At 42.0% G+C, this 17,722-nt stretch overlaps 1 protein-coding gene across 1 annotated transcript in view; it reads left to right on the forward strand.

The window, feature by feature from the left end:
* LOC6538713 (acetylcholine receptor subunit alpha-like 1) overlaps positions 1–17,722 on the forward strand; it is a 60,988-nt gene that overhangs the window by 31,621 nt on the left and 11,645 nt on the right. The window contains exons 3-5 of the mRNA XM_002099192.4: positions 5,040–5,249; positions 10,588–10,632; positions 12,857–12,966. Of these exons, the coding sequence (XP_002099228.3) occupies positions 5,058–5,249; positions 10,588–10,632; positions 12,857–12,966 (347 nt within the window). The 5' untranslated portion in view covers positions 5,040–5,057. The remainder of the gene's footprint in view (positions 1–5,039; positions 5,250–10,587; positions 10,633–12,856; positions 12,967–17,722) is intronic.

A 17,722-nucleotide genomic window follows, 5' to 3' on the forward strand; every position in this document is an offset into this window, starting at 1 on the left:
CCTCTTTGGACCCAATGCTCAGATGTTTTGAGCTCATTTGAGCAACCCTTTGCCCGCGCACACACACATGAGACTACATCAATGTTATTTATGCAAAAATAATTTTCAAATGTTTTGCATATTTCCAAAGGTTTTCGGGCCGCATATTCATAGCCACCGTTGGCCAGAGGAAGCCGCAAAAGCGCGCCTCCCGTGCCATCAACCTCGATTTGCCCTTTTCCATTCACGAATCAAGAATCTAATAAAACTTTGCCCAGCTACCTGGCATACATCTGCTTATTTGCTTATCATATGCAAATTTTCATGTTTCAAGTTGAAGTTTTCCTCTCGTTTCTCAAAAAAAAAAAAACGAAAATACTCAAAAAAAAAAGCAAAAACACACAACACGTACACACACTTTCAGATATATTTGTGTATATGTAGGCAGCCCAAGAATGTTTAACAAGCTACCTGAGGGCGCTCATAAGCAAAAGTTCAAATAACAAAATTTCAGCTTTTACTTTTACCCCACAAAAAGTACACGCAAAAAACTCAGCCAGGTATTTTGGACTACCTTCAGCCAGATTACGGCTGTGTGTATGTGTGTGTGTGTGTGTGTGCTCCTTTGATTATACAACTCTCTTTCTACATCTATCCCTTTGGCTTTTCCCCCTTTCCCCTTCGCAGCTCCAAGTTTTCCCCATTCGATTTGTGTGCTCACTTTTAGCTTTTGGCTATGAATTTTCCGAGCGCAACTACAACGCACCACCCTTTAGCATTTGCCCGAGAAATTACTACGAAATATGTATAAATTATGCATGCATCTGATTCTGCACATAATTCTCAGTTAAATTTGCATAATTTCGGAAAAATGCACTCAGCCAGATAGTCAGTCAGCTAATAACAGGCCAATCAATGCGAAGCACCCAGCAACTGCAATTATATAAAACATATTTGAATAAATTAGGCACTCGAATGGCTTCAGCTGGCTGGAAATTTTTAAACACCTCAAGAAAGTGAACTACTGGAAGTTTTCTTAAAATAAATACTAGTTACGGTAGTACAAAATGATGGCATTTAACTCAATGCGAGCAGTTCAAAAGGAAAAAGTTGCCAGAGTTTACAACTCTTGACTGTAGTTGCGTACATTTTTTTTGAGAGTGCAACATTTTTTGTTGGGCACAGAAACGAGTTGATTCGCATGGGGAACCAACGGATTAAGTGCGATGATGACGGGTCCTTTTGAAAGGGGGAGAAGTGAAATTCAATTACGGGGGCGCAGAGACAAAAGCAATTACAGCAACAATGCCCAAAATGGCAGCTGCCGTTGCGGCCATGTTAATATATCAGCCCAGAAGTATGCAACGAAAAAGGCGGCGTGGGAGTAACAAAGAAATGGGATAAGGGACGAAGTGGCACATGCAAAACAAATAACACGGAAATGAAAAACGAACTCGACTGGAACATTGCAAGAGTCCCTCTGCCCAGAGCGCACACCCTTACCACCCAACAGCACCCACAACACCCACACACCCATATAGTACAGCTCACATACACACACATATAGTACAGCTCACATACAGCAAGCGGAAGTTGACTCGCCAGCCATTTTGCCGTCGACGGCGTTTCCGGCAGAGCTTCACTTGGTTATTGTTGCTGCTTTTGCTGCGGTTGCTCTGCGCAGCTCTGCCTACTAAAAAATTTACTGGCGCTTAAAAATGCCAGCGAAAAAAAAAGGAACAAAATAAAAGAAAAGAAAAACGGAACAACAAGCGGGCCAAAGTGAAAGAACCCAAAAAGAAGAAATAAACCAAACAACAAAAATAAAGCACCCAGGCAACTACAAGTAAGCGCACAAAAGACGAGCACAGAAATGACATAAAATATTTACCACGCTGAAAGACATTTTCATTTGTGGCACAACACTGCAAAAGCACCAGCAACAAAAGTTGGCCAACAACAATGAGCCTGGACTTTGGACTCAGCCGCAGCTCATTACGAACAAATTGACGGCTAGCTAACAAATAGTTTCTCTTTCAATATTTGCTGCAATTTCGCTGGCTGCACTCAAACGGGCGAAAAAGCTCGGCCAAAAATACAAAAAAATTGAGCAGAGAAAGCTGATACACTAAAATTCACCCCTCAGTTCAGCTCAGCTCAGCTTTTTCGCCTGTCTGCGCACCCCGCAACCCGCAAGCCGCTACTCGCACCACTGAGTCCTGCGATCCTGCAACGTTTACGAGTGTTTTTAATGCCACATTTTGGCTGCTCCTGCTGCAGTTTCAGTTTGCTGGGGAAGTGATTGAAATTATAGCCGCCGTCAGACACGTCGAGTGCATTCAATGTCCGCCTCGTTCTCTTTACGGCCATAGAGCTGGTCAGTTATTTTTGATACTTATTATTTTTATATTCCACCACCCTCTGTTCACCGCTCGTCCTTTTCCCCTCCGGCAGCCAACAAGTGCTAATAAAATGGCAGCAAGCAGGAAAACAGGATGCCGGTGCTTGCTTTTGTGCGGCAGTGTTACACTGGATTGTGTACTTAGACTATATATAAAAATATATATAAATATATATACTTTGGGCAATTACATAACAATTTGTTCTGCTGTTGGCGGGGAACCTGAACTGCTGCTCATATTGCTTCTGCTGCACTTAATCGCACTCGTAGTGGACTTCAATCCCCGCAAATGAGGATGAAGCACCGAGCGTTAGTTTCAGAAAAGGGAATCTTTCTTATAAAACTGAGAACTTGTTCTGCAAGTGCCCAAATCAAGCTCGTCTCTTCTTGCTATCTATGTTTTTTTTTTATCTTTTTCAAATAGCAATTAAAATTGTGGCCCGCAGTCAGTGTCAGTTTTTTGGCTTCATTATCCTGCCAACTCCGTGTTACCAAAATGGAGAAGAAACATTTGTGTAATTAAAATGGCGAACAGTGGTGAAACACGCAAGCTTTACTTCATAGTAAGGGCTGTTAAACGGGATAAAATGAGATATTTCGAAGCTATAATTTTATAGAAATATTTTATACTATTTTTCTGTATGGTTTGAATGTTTTAAAGAGAAACTTGTAAATTATTATGCAGGCTTCATATGAATGTATACTGAATAGTACTCCACTGTGCAGTCGACCATCTAAAACTCTAGCAGCAAAAAAAGCAGCGAAATTTCAATGAGAAAGTTTTGCAGTTTACATTTTTCATTAATGGCTTTGCGAGCCATTTTCGGGGGCAGGACACGTCATCGTCTGGTTTTTATGGTGAGCACTGCTCTAACGAAAAGTTTACACACAAACACCCACACACATATACTCACACACACACACGCACACAGCTGGCATTGTGTATATATTAATAAATAGTCAGCAAATAATATTGCGCATACGCAGCGTTGACAGCCGCAGCAAGTCAAATTGTGGCCAACAAAAAGTGGGTGTGCGTGCGTGTGTGAGGGAAGTATAAATAATAAATAAATATAAATGGTCATATGGAAATGAAAATGAAATAATCTGCCAACTAAGAGGCGCATAAATAGCCCTCGAAATGACATTCATTTTCGTTGTTCGCTTGTTTATGCCAGCCATTTTCGTTGTTCGACTGTTCGGTTGTTCGGTTGTCCTGTCGCCATTTTCTGTATATGTCATGTTGCCTTCCCGGCTAATATTATTATTATTATTTCTTTGCCTGCTGTTTTTGCTCTGCTCTACGCTGCTCTGCGGTCACTGACACGTGTTTTGTGCTGAATTATGCAGACGTCGGTATGTGATTTGATTTATTTTCGGTCGAGAGAGAGCCGCACTTTTATGGAATCAATGCACAAATTACAAACAATTTACACATCAAATTAGCATAATTAATTTAGCCTCGTTGCCAAACCATCAAATTGATAAATGTAATTGGCCGAGGACATTTTTTTCCATCCCCTCCTTTCCCTCTGAGTCATCACATACGATTTTGTATGTGCACATCAAATTATGAAAAACTTTTCCAGCTGACACATAAAATCTTTTGCGCAAAACTTTTGCGAAGTTCAAGGAAAAAGGCTAAAAACTAAAGGATAGCAAACTTTTGAGTATACAGTTTTTTAGTTTCTCCGTTAAAAGTTTTAAGTTTTAAGTTACAGTTGCCTTGCTTGGGCAAATCTTGAGTCGGCATAAAACCACTTGGTCAAGTGGCCATTTCGAGTTAGCCAAAGGAACCAAAATGGATCGAGCTGCTCGAGAATATGTAAATATATGTAAATAACCATTTACATCGTGTGCAGTGTGATACGCTTTGTTTGTGCCACATGAAGTTGCATTGCCAAATATTTCAGTTTTATATCTGCCCAAGCAAACAGTTATTGCTTTTGTCTCAATTACTTGGGCCAATATTTACTGGTCCACATATATGTTGTTCCTTTTTCTGTGCATCTCTGCTTCTTGGCCACTCTTCTAATTGGCCAGTATGCCCAGGAATGGATAATAATTGCTTGTTTGCGCCTAATGTAGCTGGCTGTACACGACAGCACTTGAGAATGTCTGTTGGAATAACGCTGGGATTTTTATGCATAAAATGCAGAAACGCATATTGAGTGGGTGGCTGGTGTATGATGTGTAGTACGAGTATATGGGTAATTGTGTGGGCAGGACTCCGGGTTCAAACTATAACAAAAATGTCGGTAGTCAGAAGACGCCGGAAACGGAAGGATGCTCTAGCACACACACACTCACAGAAACACACACAGATTCACACACACTCACACGCATGTGGACATGCTTGTTTGCGATGGTGTCTTGAGTGTTTGAGCCAAAGATTAAATGGTGTTTACGGCTGCACGATGCTGCTATTGCTGCCCCAAAAGGGAACAGAGCTCCAAGACTTTTGACACTTTAGCAAAATTTACGACTCGCACTCCGCTCTGTGCTTTCCCCCGCAGCACAATTGCAGTGGAAAGTTTTTATGTTTTATACTGAAATAATGCTAATGCAAGCGGAACTAAATCCGTACTGCCAAAAAGACATTACCCGCAACTTATTTCCATATATTTATTTTTGCTCTATTTGCAACACATGGACACAGGGTTGGACCTGGCGTAAGATGGGTAGCGTGCTATTCGCAGCTGTATTCATAGCATTACACTTTGCCACCGGCGGCCTGGCCAACCCAGATGCAAAGCGACTCTACGACGACCTGCTGAGCAACTACAATCGCCTCATCCGACCCGTGGGCAACAACTCGGACCGCCTCACCGTCAAGATGGGTCTGCGCCTCTCCCAGCTGATCGATGTGGTAAGTTACCCCTAGTTACCCCTTTCTTTTTTGCAGCAGAGAGCAAAGCAAACTCTGATAACACGTTTCGGACATAAATCAATGGGGCTTGTGTCTTGATAGTTGCCGGATAACAGCAAAACTTTCAATTTTATAGTTCTCCGGGGTGTTCAAAGGGTTGAATAAGAGCTATAGCGAAGCTGCTTCTTTTTTGCAAATTAATTTAAGAGCTTCAAATGTTTAAAATGTCATTATAGAGTTTACCAAGATTGTGGAAAGTTTCCAAAAGATTGATGGTTGTAATTGCAAAGAACATTCTTAATTCCTTGATCCCTAAGCCAAATACTCTGCCAATTGGCGGAAATTTGTTACGAACAATGCCGCCAAACTGAGCAATCCATTTGTTTGACAAGTGTGCCCATCCAGAGGCTCCTTGGTTCCTTTGATAAGCTTATCAAATGACAATCATAACAGATTAATTCGCGAAAGCTCCGCAGCGCCGGTAAGTAGGCAACGGCATTTGTGTAAGCCGCAGCAAACAATCGGCGCACAATTAATAACTGTTTACCCGCCGATTAAAAAGCCAGGCATCTAAGCCGGCCCACCCTTCATTGTTCCGCCTGCTGGTGGTTGTTTGCATAATAAATCAATGGCTGTGGCCCCGTTGATTGCTCTCTTGATTAACTATGCAATCGACATTTGAAATTAAGCAATATCCCAACTTAGCTACATACGTATGTATATCAAACATATATGCATTCGTGGCAATATCGAGGCAGATCGGTTTGGGGCCAGGCAAATGGAGCACAATCTTCTGCTCGGTGTGGCTGCACATGACAGCCGGAAATGGGCAACCGGCTAACAGTTACGTGCTGTTGGCCACACAGTATCCCTGTTCCCTGCATCCCTGCATCCCTGCATCCCTGAATCCCTGACTCCCTTTACGCTGCGGAGCTTTGGCTCCTGCTCTTTGCCAGCTGCCCTGTGATGCCTGTTCTTTGGCTTAGATTTTTGGCTCCTATTTTTTTTCACCCTGCTGTTATAAATCACGCGCTAAGCACCAAGACCACTAAAGGACATGCAGGAGCAGCAGGAGCAGGAGCAGGAGGAGCAGCAGTCAGATGCAGAAGGAGTCATACCAATGCACATTGGCACCGATCTTTAGCAAAATCTGGCTTAATTAAAAAAGGAGTTGTCCTATAAATCTTACTTTTGGTCTTTTTTAGGGATTGAATGGATAAATGGAAAGTACTCAGTAGAGGATATACTTATATCTGCTTCCTTTTTTCTCTTAAACATTCTTATATACCATTATAATGTGAATGTTAATTGGTTTAAAGAAGTAAGAAATATAGAGTTTCTACTTCAACACGGAGTTGTTAATGCCCAATCGACCTACCAAATCACCAGAAAATCGAGCAAAGGGCCAAACTATTTGCCCAAATCAACCCTTTTGAGCCATTTCCCCTAGTTTCCACTCCACTGTGGCCAACCATCTGGGCAACTGGCATAAGGTGCTTATATCGAAATTGCGTTTCTGTGTGTGCGAGTTGCTGCTGGTGCTGTTGCTGGTGCAGAGAAATATCGCACAGCCGCCCTGTGTGCGCTTGACTGCTGACTGGCTTGCTTGAAATATTCGCAGAATTTCTTTTATTGCAATAGTCCACTAGTGGTAGTCCACGCTTAGCCCTCACTCTCCACCCATTCCTCCCACTCCGCCCACTTGCCATTTGGTCCTGTTGTTGTGGGACACACGTGTTGCCTGCCTTTCCTTATTGGCATACAATTGCTTGTAAATTCTCCGCACTGAAATCACTGCTTGTATACATTTTTTTTTTGTGTTTTGTTCTCCTGGAAATTGCAATCAACTGTCAGAAGGACGAAAGAGAGAGACAGAGAGAGAGAGAGAGGGGAGGTTGAAAAGTATGTGGGGGCTGCTACAAAGCAGCCGTGCGTTTTGGCCGTAGAATTTGTAATTTGCAATTTTCCAACTGCTTGCTCCTCGGTCACCTGATCCATGGCAGAGCTGGGCTTCAGGTAGCTTGGGCTTATTAGTTGCATAACTGCTGCTTGACCAGGTGACAGGCATACTGAGCATTCGGGCCAATTCCAGGTGGCCATCACAATGCGAGCTGCATTGTGTAAGACCGGCTTACATTTGCCCACCCAAAACGCATTCAAATGGCAAATGTTGCACATTTTCGTGCCAGTTAATTGCATGTTGCCCATAAATTACACATATTATTGGGGAAATTGAAACGGAGACCGAAATTGTGTTCCATACAAACCTTTTGTGTGCTCCTGTTGCAATCCCAACCAAATTAACTTTTCACATTCTATTTGAGGCACATAAATGTGCGGCAAAGGGCTTGTGGAATTCACAGAGCTGCAATTTAATTGGAAATACCGGGAGAAGGTATCTTAAGCGCTCCTTGTTCTAGGTCAATATAAATGTAAAATAAAATGGAATTAAGTATATAGGTAATTGGGTTTTGGTGCCAGCAGAAAAATGTATCTACAGAAAATGTTAAATTTTCTTGACCCAAGTTACACCTTTGAGTTTTCCAAAGTCTCTTGCATTTTCCCCCAGTTACCAATTGTCGGAATTAGAAAGGGTCTGCTGAAATAAGGCAGTATTTCATGATATTTTCGGAAATTAATTTACTGCTTATTCAGCTTACACCGCCTTTCAAAGGAGGCTCCTGCTGATCCTTGTGGTCACAGGACACTTTTTTGTGTGCCAAGTGGAATGCCTTTTGCAAAGTTTATTTACTGCACACAGGAAATTCGATTTAAATTGTAAACAAGCCCAGTCAGGCAAGTCATGGGCACGGCACCGGGCCATCCTCTTCCTGCCCAGAACTGGGTATCCGGATTCAGGATCCCCTGAGTGGGTAAACCTGTCACAAACACACACACACAAGGATGCAAATCCTGCTGCAGCAGGACTGCCTTAAAGCACTTGGCTTAAGCAATTTAAATGCTGTATATCCTGCATCCTGTGAGAGAGAGGTGGAGGGAGGGGGTGGATCCTTGCCGCTGCCCCCGCCTAAGTGCGAATAGGCGAGACGTGCAACAACGACAAAAGCAACACCAATTACAATCCTAGGTGCGAACTGCCCGAGGAGCTGCACTAATACGAGTACAACCACTACTACAACTACAACTACTCTGGAAGTCGGCATCCTGATTGCAAATTTCTCAATTTCTTATGAGATAAGCTGCGGCGCAACGCCTGTGCTGATGCGTTTGCTGCACTGAAAGAAATTCCCTAAATAAAATATTTTAAAGAGGCTATTTGGGTTTTAAAACAAGTAATTTAATAATGTTATACCTCGCATTGAATAACATGGAATGTGATCATTAATTACTTTTTGATGGTATCTCCACTGAACACAGAACTTTCCCGTTTTTTAGCGTATTCCGCTTGCTGCCACTGGTTGCAACGGATGCCCCACATAAAGCATAAAGGCTACCGGCTCAGCTTTCCTCCGCATCCTTCGGCTTTCCCGCTCCCATGATGCCGCATATTTTATCTCTTCCTTATGCCGTACTCATCGCCTTTCTTAGTCATTGTGCCTGGTTCTTGGCTTTGTCGTTTTATTGCCGGTTTTCCGCGTCGCCCTCGCCTAATGACCTTTCCACAGACTGGCAGCTCTGCTCTGCTCTCGTCCACAGAAGGACTAAGAGTCCTTTGAGCGGGTGATTACCGGGGGGAAGGGATGCCAGGATAAAGGATCCGTGAGTCGGCAGCCTGGGTTGCGTGGCTGGAAAAATCTATTAACACTGCGTGCCTCGACATATTGCCGCGGTCCCTGAGGTTTTCCCTTCCCCCCATCCTCCAAAGATTCCAGGTCCGAACTCTGCGGCGGAAAAAGAAGTGCGAGCAACGCGTTACGCCGCATCATTATCATTCTGTCGTTAATTACATTTTTCAACGCTTAAGTGATTTATTCCGCAATTTTATCGTTTTCTAATTTTTTCTATTGAGCTTTCCCGCATTTAATGAGTTTCCCCCGTCGCGCTAAGAAATATGAGGGTGCAGATTCAGTAGCTTCCCCAGAGATGTCTAGGAATGAGCCAGATTAAATGGGGATATGTTATGTGTTATGTTTCTTAGCCATAACTTGGTTAAAAGTGGTCTCAAAGCTCTAATAATTGTAGCTGATTGCCCCTTAACTTTTTTGGAGCAATGGCATTTTCTATAAGTTCCCAGTTGATTTTGGATTTAATAACGAGTTCCATGCGATATGCCATTCTATATATGAACCATTATTTCCAAAGCTTTGATAACAAATTTGATGGTTTTTTTTTTTTAAATGCCAAAGGCTACTTTCGATAAAATTTGTAGTTTTCAATTGGTTTTTTCAACATAACTTGACTAAAAATCGTCCTATAAACATAATAAAAACAGTTTCCTTTAGGTTTTTATTAACACAAAATATTTTTACAACTTTTTGGTGGTATTGAAAAAAAAAAATTTTTCTTAATTTTTGCATTTTTTGTAAGGGGTACCATCATCAAATTTTGCAAAAAATAGCCAAAAAAATAAATTGCCAAATTTGAACCCAAATTAATTTATGGTTTAAATAGAAGTTAATTGAGATATGTCATACGATATTTCGACCAATATTTCCACAGTTTTAACCAAAAATCGTAATTTTTTTGGGTAAAAAGTGCCAAAAACTACTTTTGACCAAAATTTGATATTTACAAGAGGCTATTATTATAACTTGGCTTAAAATGAATATATTTATACACATAAAAACATTTTGGCCCATTACTTCTATTCTTACTGCAAAATGAGGGAAAACTTTTTTAAGATTACTCCCTAATCCGTTTCCCCATTAACAATTTTCCGTTCGATTAGCGGCTCACCGCAATGGCCACTTAAGCAAGCGGAAAGTTTTAGCTGCTCTTAAAGCCAAAAGTTCCTCTCATCGTCAGATCGACAGGGGAAGATGATATCCCCTGGCACATAAATTGATTAAAAGCGAATGGTTATAGGAGACTGCAGCTCACTTCACGACATCCCGAACCCAATGCCACTTGCCCCCACTTGAAGCCACCCTCTTTTCCACTTTTCGGAGCACTTTGAAATAGATTTGTTAGCGACAAGAGCTGCATCGAGTTGGCAGTGAAGGCAGTGGAGGAGGAGCCCGAGTTCAGTTCACTAAAACAACATTTTCCGGGCGCAACGAGTTCTATTTGATGGTCTCCGCCACTCAATGGTGTTGCTGTCGGAAAAGCCACCCCACTCCATTCAGTGGAAGTGGAAACTGTCAGCATTAAATTAATGAAACACTTGTTAACATTCGAGTCTAACAAATCTGTACGCTTTTGTCCCGTTTACTTGCAGAATCTGAAGAATCAAATTATGACAACCAATGTGTGGGTGGAACAGGTAAGTTATTCGCTTAAACCATGCACGTATCACGACTCAACTGCGCCACAAACTGAAATAGTTAGACATATATGTATATTTTTGCGTTTGCTCAACTGTGATTTGGCTTTCGAGGAACATGAATTTGCCATTTGCATGCCTCGCTGACGTCGAATGCAAAATAATTTGTGCCAGCCAATTTGGACGCGCTCGCATTATGCCAAACTTCTAAGTTGGCCAAGTGGCCGGGCTCCATTTCCCAGGACCACCAGGACATTCGACGCCCACGGCCACTTCCACTTCCACTTCCACTCCCACTTCCAGTTCCTGTGCGCTTGCCACTCGACATGTCCATTGGCTTTGCACTAATGCGGCGAGCAGCAGTTGGCCACAAGCCCAAAAACCAAAACCAAAAAAAAAAAAAAAAACGGAATATCAAAAAGAAAAAAAATACGAACCAGAGGAATATCAATTGGTCCGTAATGCCTCTTTTATCCCAGCTGCTTTTAAACACTCTTCAAATTTTTGCCTTCTTTTTTTGTGTGTGTGTGGAGGGATTTTAAAGTTTTCCGGTTTTGCATAAAACATGCACAGCAAATTCCTCGCACACAAATTGCAGTCAATAGTGGCAGCAGCTTAGCCAAAGTATTTGGTTTGACAATTCACTAAAACCGAAAACAATAGCAAAAGCGGCATACAAAATGATATATAAATTATGCATTTGCCAAGCAATTTGCCATTGTGTGCATCTGTGTTTGTTTTAGCCAAATGCAAGTGCTCATTTCAGTCCTCATAATGAGAGTGTGTTGCATGTTGAATGGCACATTGTGTTCCCGAATGGAATTTCGCCAGCAATTCAAGAAGCTTCCTTTTAATGTTAAAAGTATACTTTAGTATATTGCACATAAAATCATAAAAATTAGAGTTATATCAGAAGAATAATATATTTAAAGCTTGAACAAATTGGCTGAACATTTGGTTTAAATTCATTGTTGCATTGGTAAACCAAATAATGTGTAATAAAGAGCCAGATAAGGCCGCATTCAGGAACCAATGCCATGCATTATAGTGCAATTTGTTTGTTTTCGCATTTGGTTTCGTGGTGTGCCACTCCCACTCATAAATGGGCGGCAGTCTGTCAATAAAGCCACAAACGCTTGCGCACGTAGCCCCATAAAAGCTTTTGTGTATTTGGCAGATGCACTTGCATTTAAGCAGGTGGCCAACCGCAATTAGATGAGCCACGTATTTCCATAACTATGGTGGCAATGCAGAATATATTATATTATTTGAATTTCTTGTTCTCATAAGCATTCAGCACTAGAATTATACATTTTATGTTTGATAAACAGTCATCACTTTTGCATGGCAACTCACTTACTTCATTTAATGGGCGAGACTCATGTAAGGACAATTGAAACCCGATTTCGTGTGTAAGTCGGATCAATATTAAACCAGTTGGGAATCCCACTCAGCAATTATATTTGCAATTATCGGGGAATTTCGTGCTTGGTCAGCACGAAAGCGAGCGTGCTCCTGCTCCGTTGACCACCGTGAAACCCCAACCCAATATCAACTCTGGTAATCCCCAGTGTGATGGCTCCCACTTGGCGTGGTCGTATAAATACTATATATATGTGGAAAGTGGCAATCAACATAATTACTGATATGCGTATGAGCAATAAAAAAGAAGTTCGATGTCAGCTGAAAGCGTAGCGAATAGCAGATACCTCAAAAAGCATAATATATACTCAATTCTTATAATTTCACAATTAATTTTAAATTACTTAAAAAATAGCAAGGATAGTGAACTTATGTTTAACTTATACTTTAATTGTTGTACCTCAGAGCACTCAAGAAGCGTATATACCCTTGTTTGACTAGCACCTCGTGCTTAAACATTGAAACCCAACATCGAAGCACAATTGTATTATGAAAATGTAATTTAATGCCAACAGCTTAGCGACCAATGAATTAATGCATAATTAATGCAATTGAAATTGCAGCCATACACGAGAGTTAAACGCCCTGAACCGCAAAATGAAATATTTATAGATACACCAATGGCCTGAATAGCCCCACTCAAAGTGCGGATATTTTCTAATTTTTTACCCCGCAAATTTATACATTTGTTTTTCTATTATTTATGGCAATGGGGCATAAATAATTGCCATTCGCATGGTGACATCTTTTGTTGTGTGCCAGATCAACACTGCTTAACAATGTGCATTTTGTGCAATTTCAGGAATGGAACGACTATAAATTGAAATGGAATCCGGATGACTATGGCGGCGTGGACACGTTGCACGTTCCCTCCGAGCATATATGGCTGCCGGATATTGTGCTCTATAACAAGTAAGTGCCAAACTAATTTTCGCCCAGCTCATTGGCTCCAGGATTTGCCTTTGCCTGCACTTTGCAAGCCAGGCTCCTCCGATGGCCATGTCCTGTAGCCAGGAACCAGGAACCAGGAGCCAGGAACTGGAAGCCTGGAGCCTCTTGGCCATTTGCATAATTGCCCCGAATGGGTGGCGGCATAAATCAAAGCCTAGCTGTACTGTTCCCCGACTAGGCCATTTATCAGGCGATGATTAACGTATTTTTATTTCAATGTAACTTGAGCACTGCGGTTGCCTTTCGGCTCTCCCTGGAGGCTGGCTAAGTGTCCTGGCGAGGTCCTGCCCCACACCGTCCACAGTTCGGGGTCCGAACTGCTCTCAAATTGAACGTTTGCGTTGGGTTGGTATAATTATTATAATTTGCTGGAGTGAAGCCAATTAGGGGACAAGGATCGAAATGTATGCAGTGATACAGAGGCACTGGAACATGTCGAGAAATTAAGAGGAAATTCAAATAAAGTATCTCAACTAATTAGAAACGAGAGCGAACTTGGCAAGTCAATGAAATTGATTTAAAGCGTAATATATATAAACTTCGTATTTAAAAAGCTTTCAACATTCAAATACATTTGCCTTAATATTCGGAGGTAAAATTGAACTTAGTATTATTGAAATATATCTTAGGCAACCATATCGATTCCTTGTGCCTTCCAAATTCATTTGGCAATCCTTTTAAGCACTTCTGCCCACTGTAGCCGCTCCGTTTGGTTGCCTGGACACTTGACTTTGTCGATTTGCCAAGCTGCTCGAGTACACGCTTCCCAGGACATCGGTCAGGATATCTTGGCCATGGCTGCTATGGATGTTGTTGCTGCGGCAGATCGGCTTACGCGCTTTATGGGCCCTTTATGTGTGTTGAAACGAGGGGAGATACTCACATTTTGTACTCCAGCGACTTGGCAATGGCAACTATACGCATAGCACACTTTCGGGGTGTTTCGTTGGCGGCAGTGTCATAAAAAGTCGTAATTTATTGCTTGGAAAAAGCTTAAATTTCATTTGCCAACCAGCCAGCCAGCGACAAAGGCATTGTAACTAAAGCAACTGGATGCGGGTGTTACCCGAATAACGCCATGGGTGTTATATGGCCAGGGTTTTGGTCGTTGGGACGCCTTTTTTTTAAACTGCAAATAATTTGTACGCACCATAATGAAGCGCTTTCGCTTTGTTGCCACATAAAATTGAACTTGAAGTGTCCTTTGTGTGCCAACGCACTTAATTGTGCTGCGTGTTTTTCTTTTTTCTGTCTTTTTTCCTTTTCTGTTCTCCAAATGCCAATCGAAATGGCCGCGTGGCCAAAGTCCATTTAATTTAGTGTCAAGTTAAGGTGATGGCTTACGGGCAGCTTTATGGCATTCCTCGCAGAGAATCTCGGCCGAGAATCTGAGCCAAATTCATAAAAGTTAAACGAATGATAGTCGAATATTTATCTTGTCGGCTTTTAATGTTGCCGCAAGGATAATAAACGTAAGTCCAATGTCAATATCAATATCCTGGCTCTCTCACTCTCAGTTTGATTTGTTTCCGCTCGGAGATCCTTGGAGCAAACAAGCGGGCATGAAAATTTATGCAGAAATTAAGCGCCAAGTGTTGCAGTGCAAAAAAGACGCGTTTGCTGGCTGTAATTTTAAATGCAAATACATGTGCAGCAGCCGGCGGAGGAAAACGCGTTTATTGTCGCACTAACACATAGCCATACCCATACCCATACACACACACACATGCATACACGCGCGCAACAAGGACGATGGCAATCTATTTTACGATGCAACTTTTTGTACGCGTGTGAGTGGCGGAATGGGAATCCCTTGCGCCTCGTGCGCCCATTTGTATGCAATGAAAAATGTTTAATTGTCTGCTAAACGCGCAATGGCAGCCAAATAAATAGTTGGCCAGCCTTTGTAAATGGCCCGAATTCGTGCCAGCCCTTCACTACCACCAACACCACATAACAAAAAAAAAAGAAACAAAAAAATACCTGCGTGCGTTGCGTGCGGCATTTGTGGCACATACCCATACATTCATATCCTTGCAGAAACGCCGCACATTCAGGGCCAAAATGCTGGGGGAAAATGCCACAAAAAAATTCAAAACAAGCGTCAAAAGTTGTTATTTATTGCTCGCGTTCGGGCATTCGTTCTTGTTTTTCGGCCAGCGCCGCAGCAAAATGCAACATTTTGTTAATTATACCCGTTACTCGTAGAGTAAAAGGGTATACTAGATTCGTTGAAAAGTATGTAACAGGCAGAAGGAAGCGTTTCCGACCATATAAAGTATATATATTCTTGATCAGGATCAATAGCCGAGTCGATTTGGCCATGTCCGTCTGTCCGTCCGTCTGTCCGTCTGTCCGTCTGTCCGTCTGTCCGTCTGTCCGTCCGTCTGTCTGTCCGTATGAACGTCGAGATCTCAGGAACTACAAAAGCTAGAAAGTTGAGACTAAGCATACAGACTCCAGGGACATAGACGCAGCGCAAGTTTGTCGAATCATGCTGCCACGCCCACTCTAACGCCCACAAACCGCCCAAAACTGCCACGCCCACACTTTTGAAAAATGTTTTAATATTTTTTCATTTCTGTATTGGTGTTGTAAATTTGTATCGATTTGTCAAAAAACTTTTTGCCACGCCCACTCTAACGCCCACAAACCGCCCAAAGCTGCCACGCCCACACTTTTGAAAAATGTTTTAATATTTTTTCATTTCTGTATTGGTGTTGTAAATTTGTATCGATTTGTCAAAAAACTTTTTGCCACGCCCACTCTAACGCCCACAAACCGCCCAAAGCTGCCACGCCCACACTTTTGAAAAATGTTTTAATATTTTTTCATTTCTGTATTGGTGTTGTAAATTTGTATCGACTTGTCAAAAAACTTTTTGCCACGCCCACTCTAACGCCCACAAACCGCCCAAAGCTGCCACGCCCACACTTTTGAAAAATGTTTTAATATTTTTTCATTTCTGTATTGGTGTTGTAAATTTCTATCGATTTGCCAAAAAACTTTTTGCCACGCCCACTCAACGCCCACAAACCGCCAAAAACTGTCAGTGTTGAAGACCTCCTTCGCACTTCCACAAGCTGAGTAACGGGTATCATATAGTCGGGGAACTCGACTATAGCGTTCTCTCTTGTTTTTAATTGCAATTACCACTTGCATTTGTTTTCCACTCAACTTGTAGTGGGGATTCCCCCTGGCATCCGGCCTAATTATACGGCTAGCACTCGCATGTGAGCTCATCAAATGCGCATACAGTCGGCAGACGTGACTACCAAAGCCATTTGGCACTCATACTCCGCAAGCGAGTATGAAATCCAGTTGAAGCTGCTAAAATAGGCTGCCTGCTTTGGAATTATACCCAGCCCACTGATTGGGGCCACTGTTTGTATTTGTGAAAGCCGCTTAATTCCAGCAATTAATTTTCATGTTGATCCAAGATATTAAAATCGCACTCGAGTGACTCAAGACCCCCCAGTTTCGGTTTTGGCCGTATTCAAACCGTTACCAAGCTAACTCCGGCCGCACTTAGTGGTTTATTTCGGTTAGCCGGCATGCCGCACACATAACGCATATGAGTTTATTTGGCAACCGTCGAATAATTACTGTTTGCCTACATGGAGAGTAAAATTCGGCAACATTCAGCTCAATTTTTGCGTCACTTAATTACTTTTATTTGCTTTTATGAAATCGTTTAAAATATCGTTGCTATTTAAGAGGATTTTGTGATATCATACTCCCAACACATGCCACAGACTCAACACTAAGCAAAACATTTGAAATTTCTTTATTTTTATATCAAAATATCATATGTTTGTTTTAGTTTCATGTGATAAACCATCTCATTTGATAACGTGACGTATAAATGATCGCATTAAGTTTTATTTGCCGTGCGGAAATAGTTCTGGCCATCGCGTTTAAAACAGATTTAGGACCACGCCCATACGTCTGTCCTATTTGGCCAAACCAAACCAAACCAAACCCAAAAAAAAAAAAAAATAATCCCACTAAGCCGACACACAAACACATTCGCACAGCAACTCAGTCATGGGCGAAACGCATTACCATTTTGAAATGCCATATTAGCTGAATGCCATAAATCTCTGCCTGGGCATTAGACTTCCCCCCATTTTGGCCACATTGGGATGTGGATGTGGATGTGAATGTGGATGTGGATCTGGCTTCGTGCACTCAGCACTCAGCGCTCGGCACTGGGAACTCTGAACTCGGTACTATTCCCAAAGTGCTCTGCTTTGGCTTTGTTTTCTTTAATTAAATGAATGTTGTTGACAACTTTATTATCAGCTGAACTTTTGCGAGGCCCGGACTTTGACCAAAAAGGGCCACACCCACACCAACACCCACAGCCACACCAATACCAACTCAGCTGAAGCTACAGTGGAATCAGCGGAACAGGAGCCGCAGCCACTTTAATTCTATTATTGTATGTTGCTAGATGGGCGTCTAGTTGCTCTGCTTGGTTTAGGTTGCTCCACAACCACCCACAACCACCCACAACCACCCACAGCCACCCACAGCCACCCACAACCACCCACATTCATCCCCCTATCTATGATTCTTTTTCAACTGCTGTTGGCTTTTAGTTTTTAGCATGAAAGCTGACGACAACTGCGTTGAAATCAAAAGAAACGAAATAAAATTTCATTATCTTTCATTAGATTTATAAAAATAAAAGTGGCATGGCGAAGTAGCAGAA

Source organism: Drosophila yakuba, chromosome 3R (genome assembly GCF_016746365.2).
Source record: "Drosophila yakuba strain Tai18E2 chromosome 3R, Prin_Dyak_Tai18E2_2.1, whole genome shotgun sequence".
NCBI lineage: Eukaryota > Metazoa > Arthropoda > Insecta > Diptera > Drosophilidae > Drosophila > Drosophila yakuba.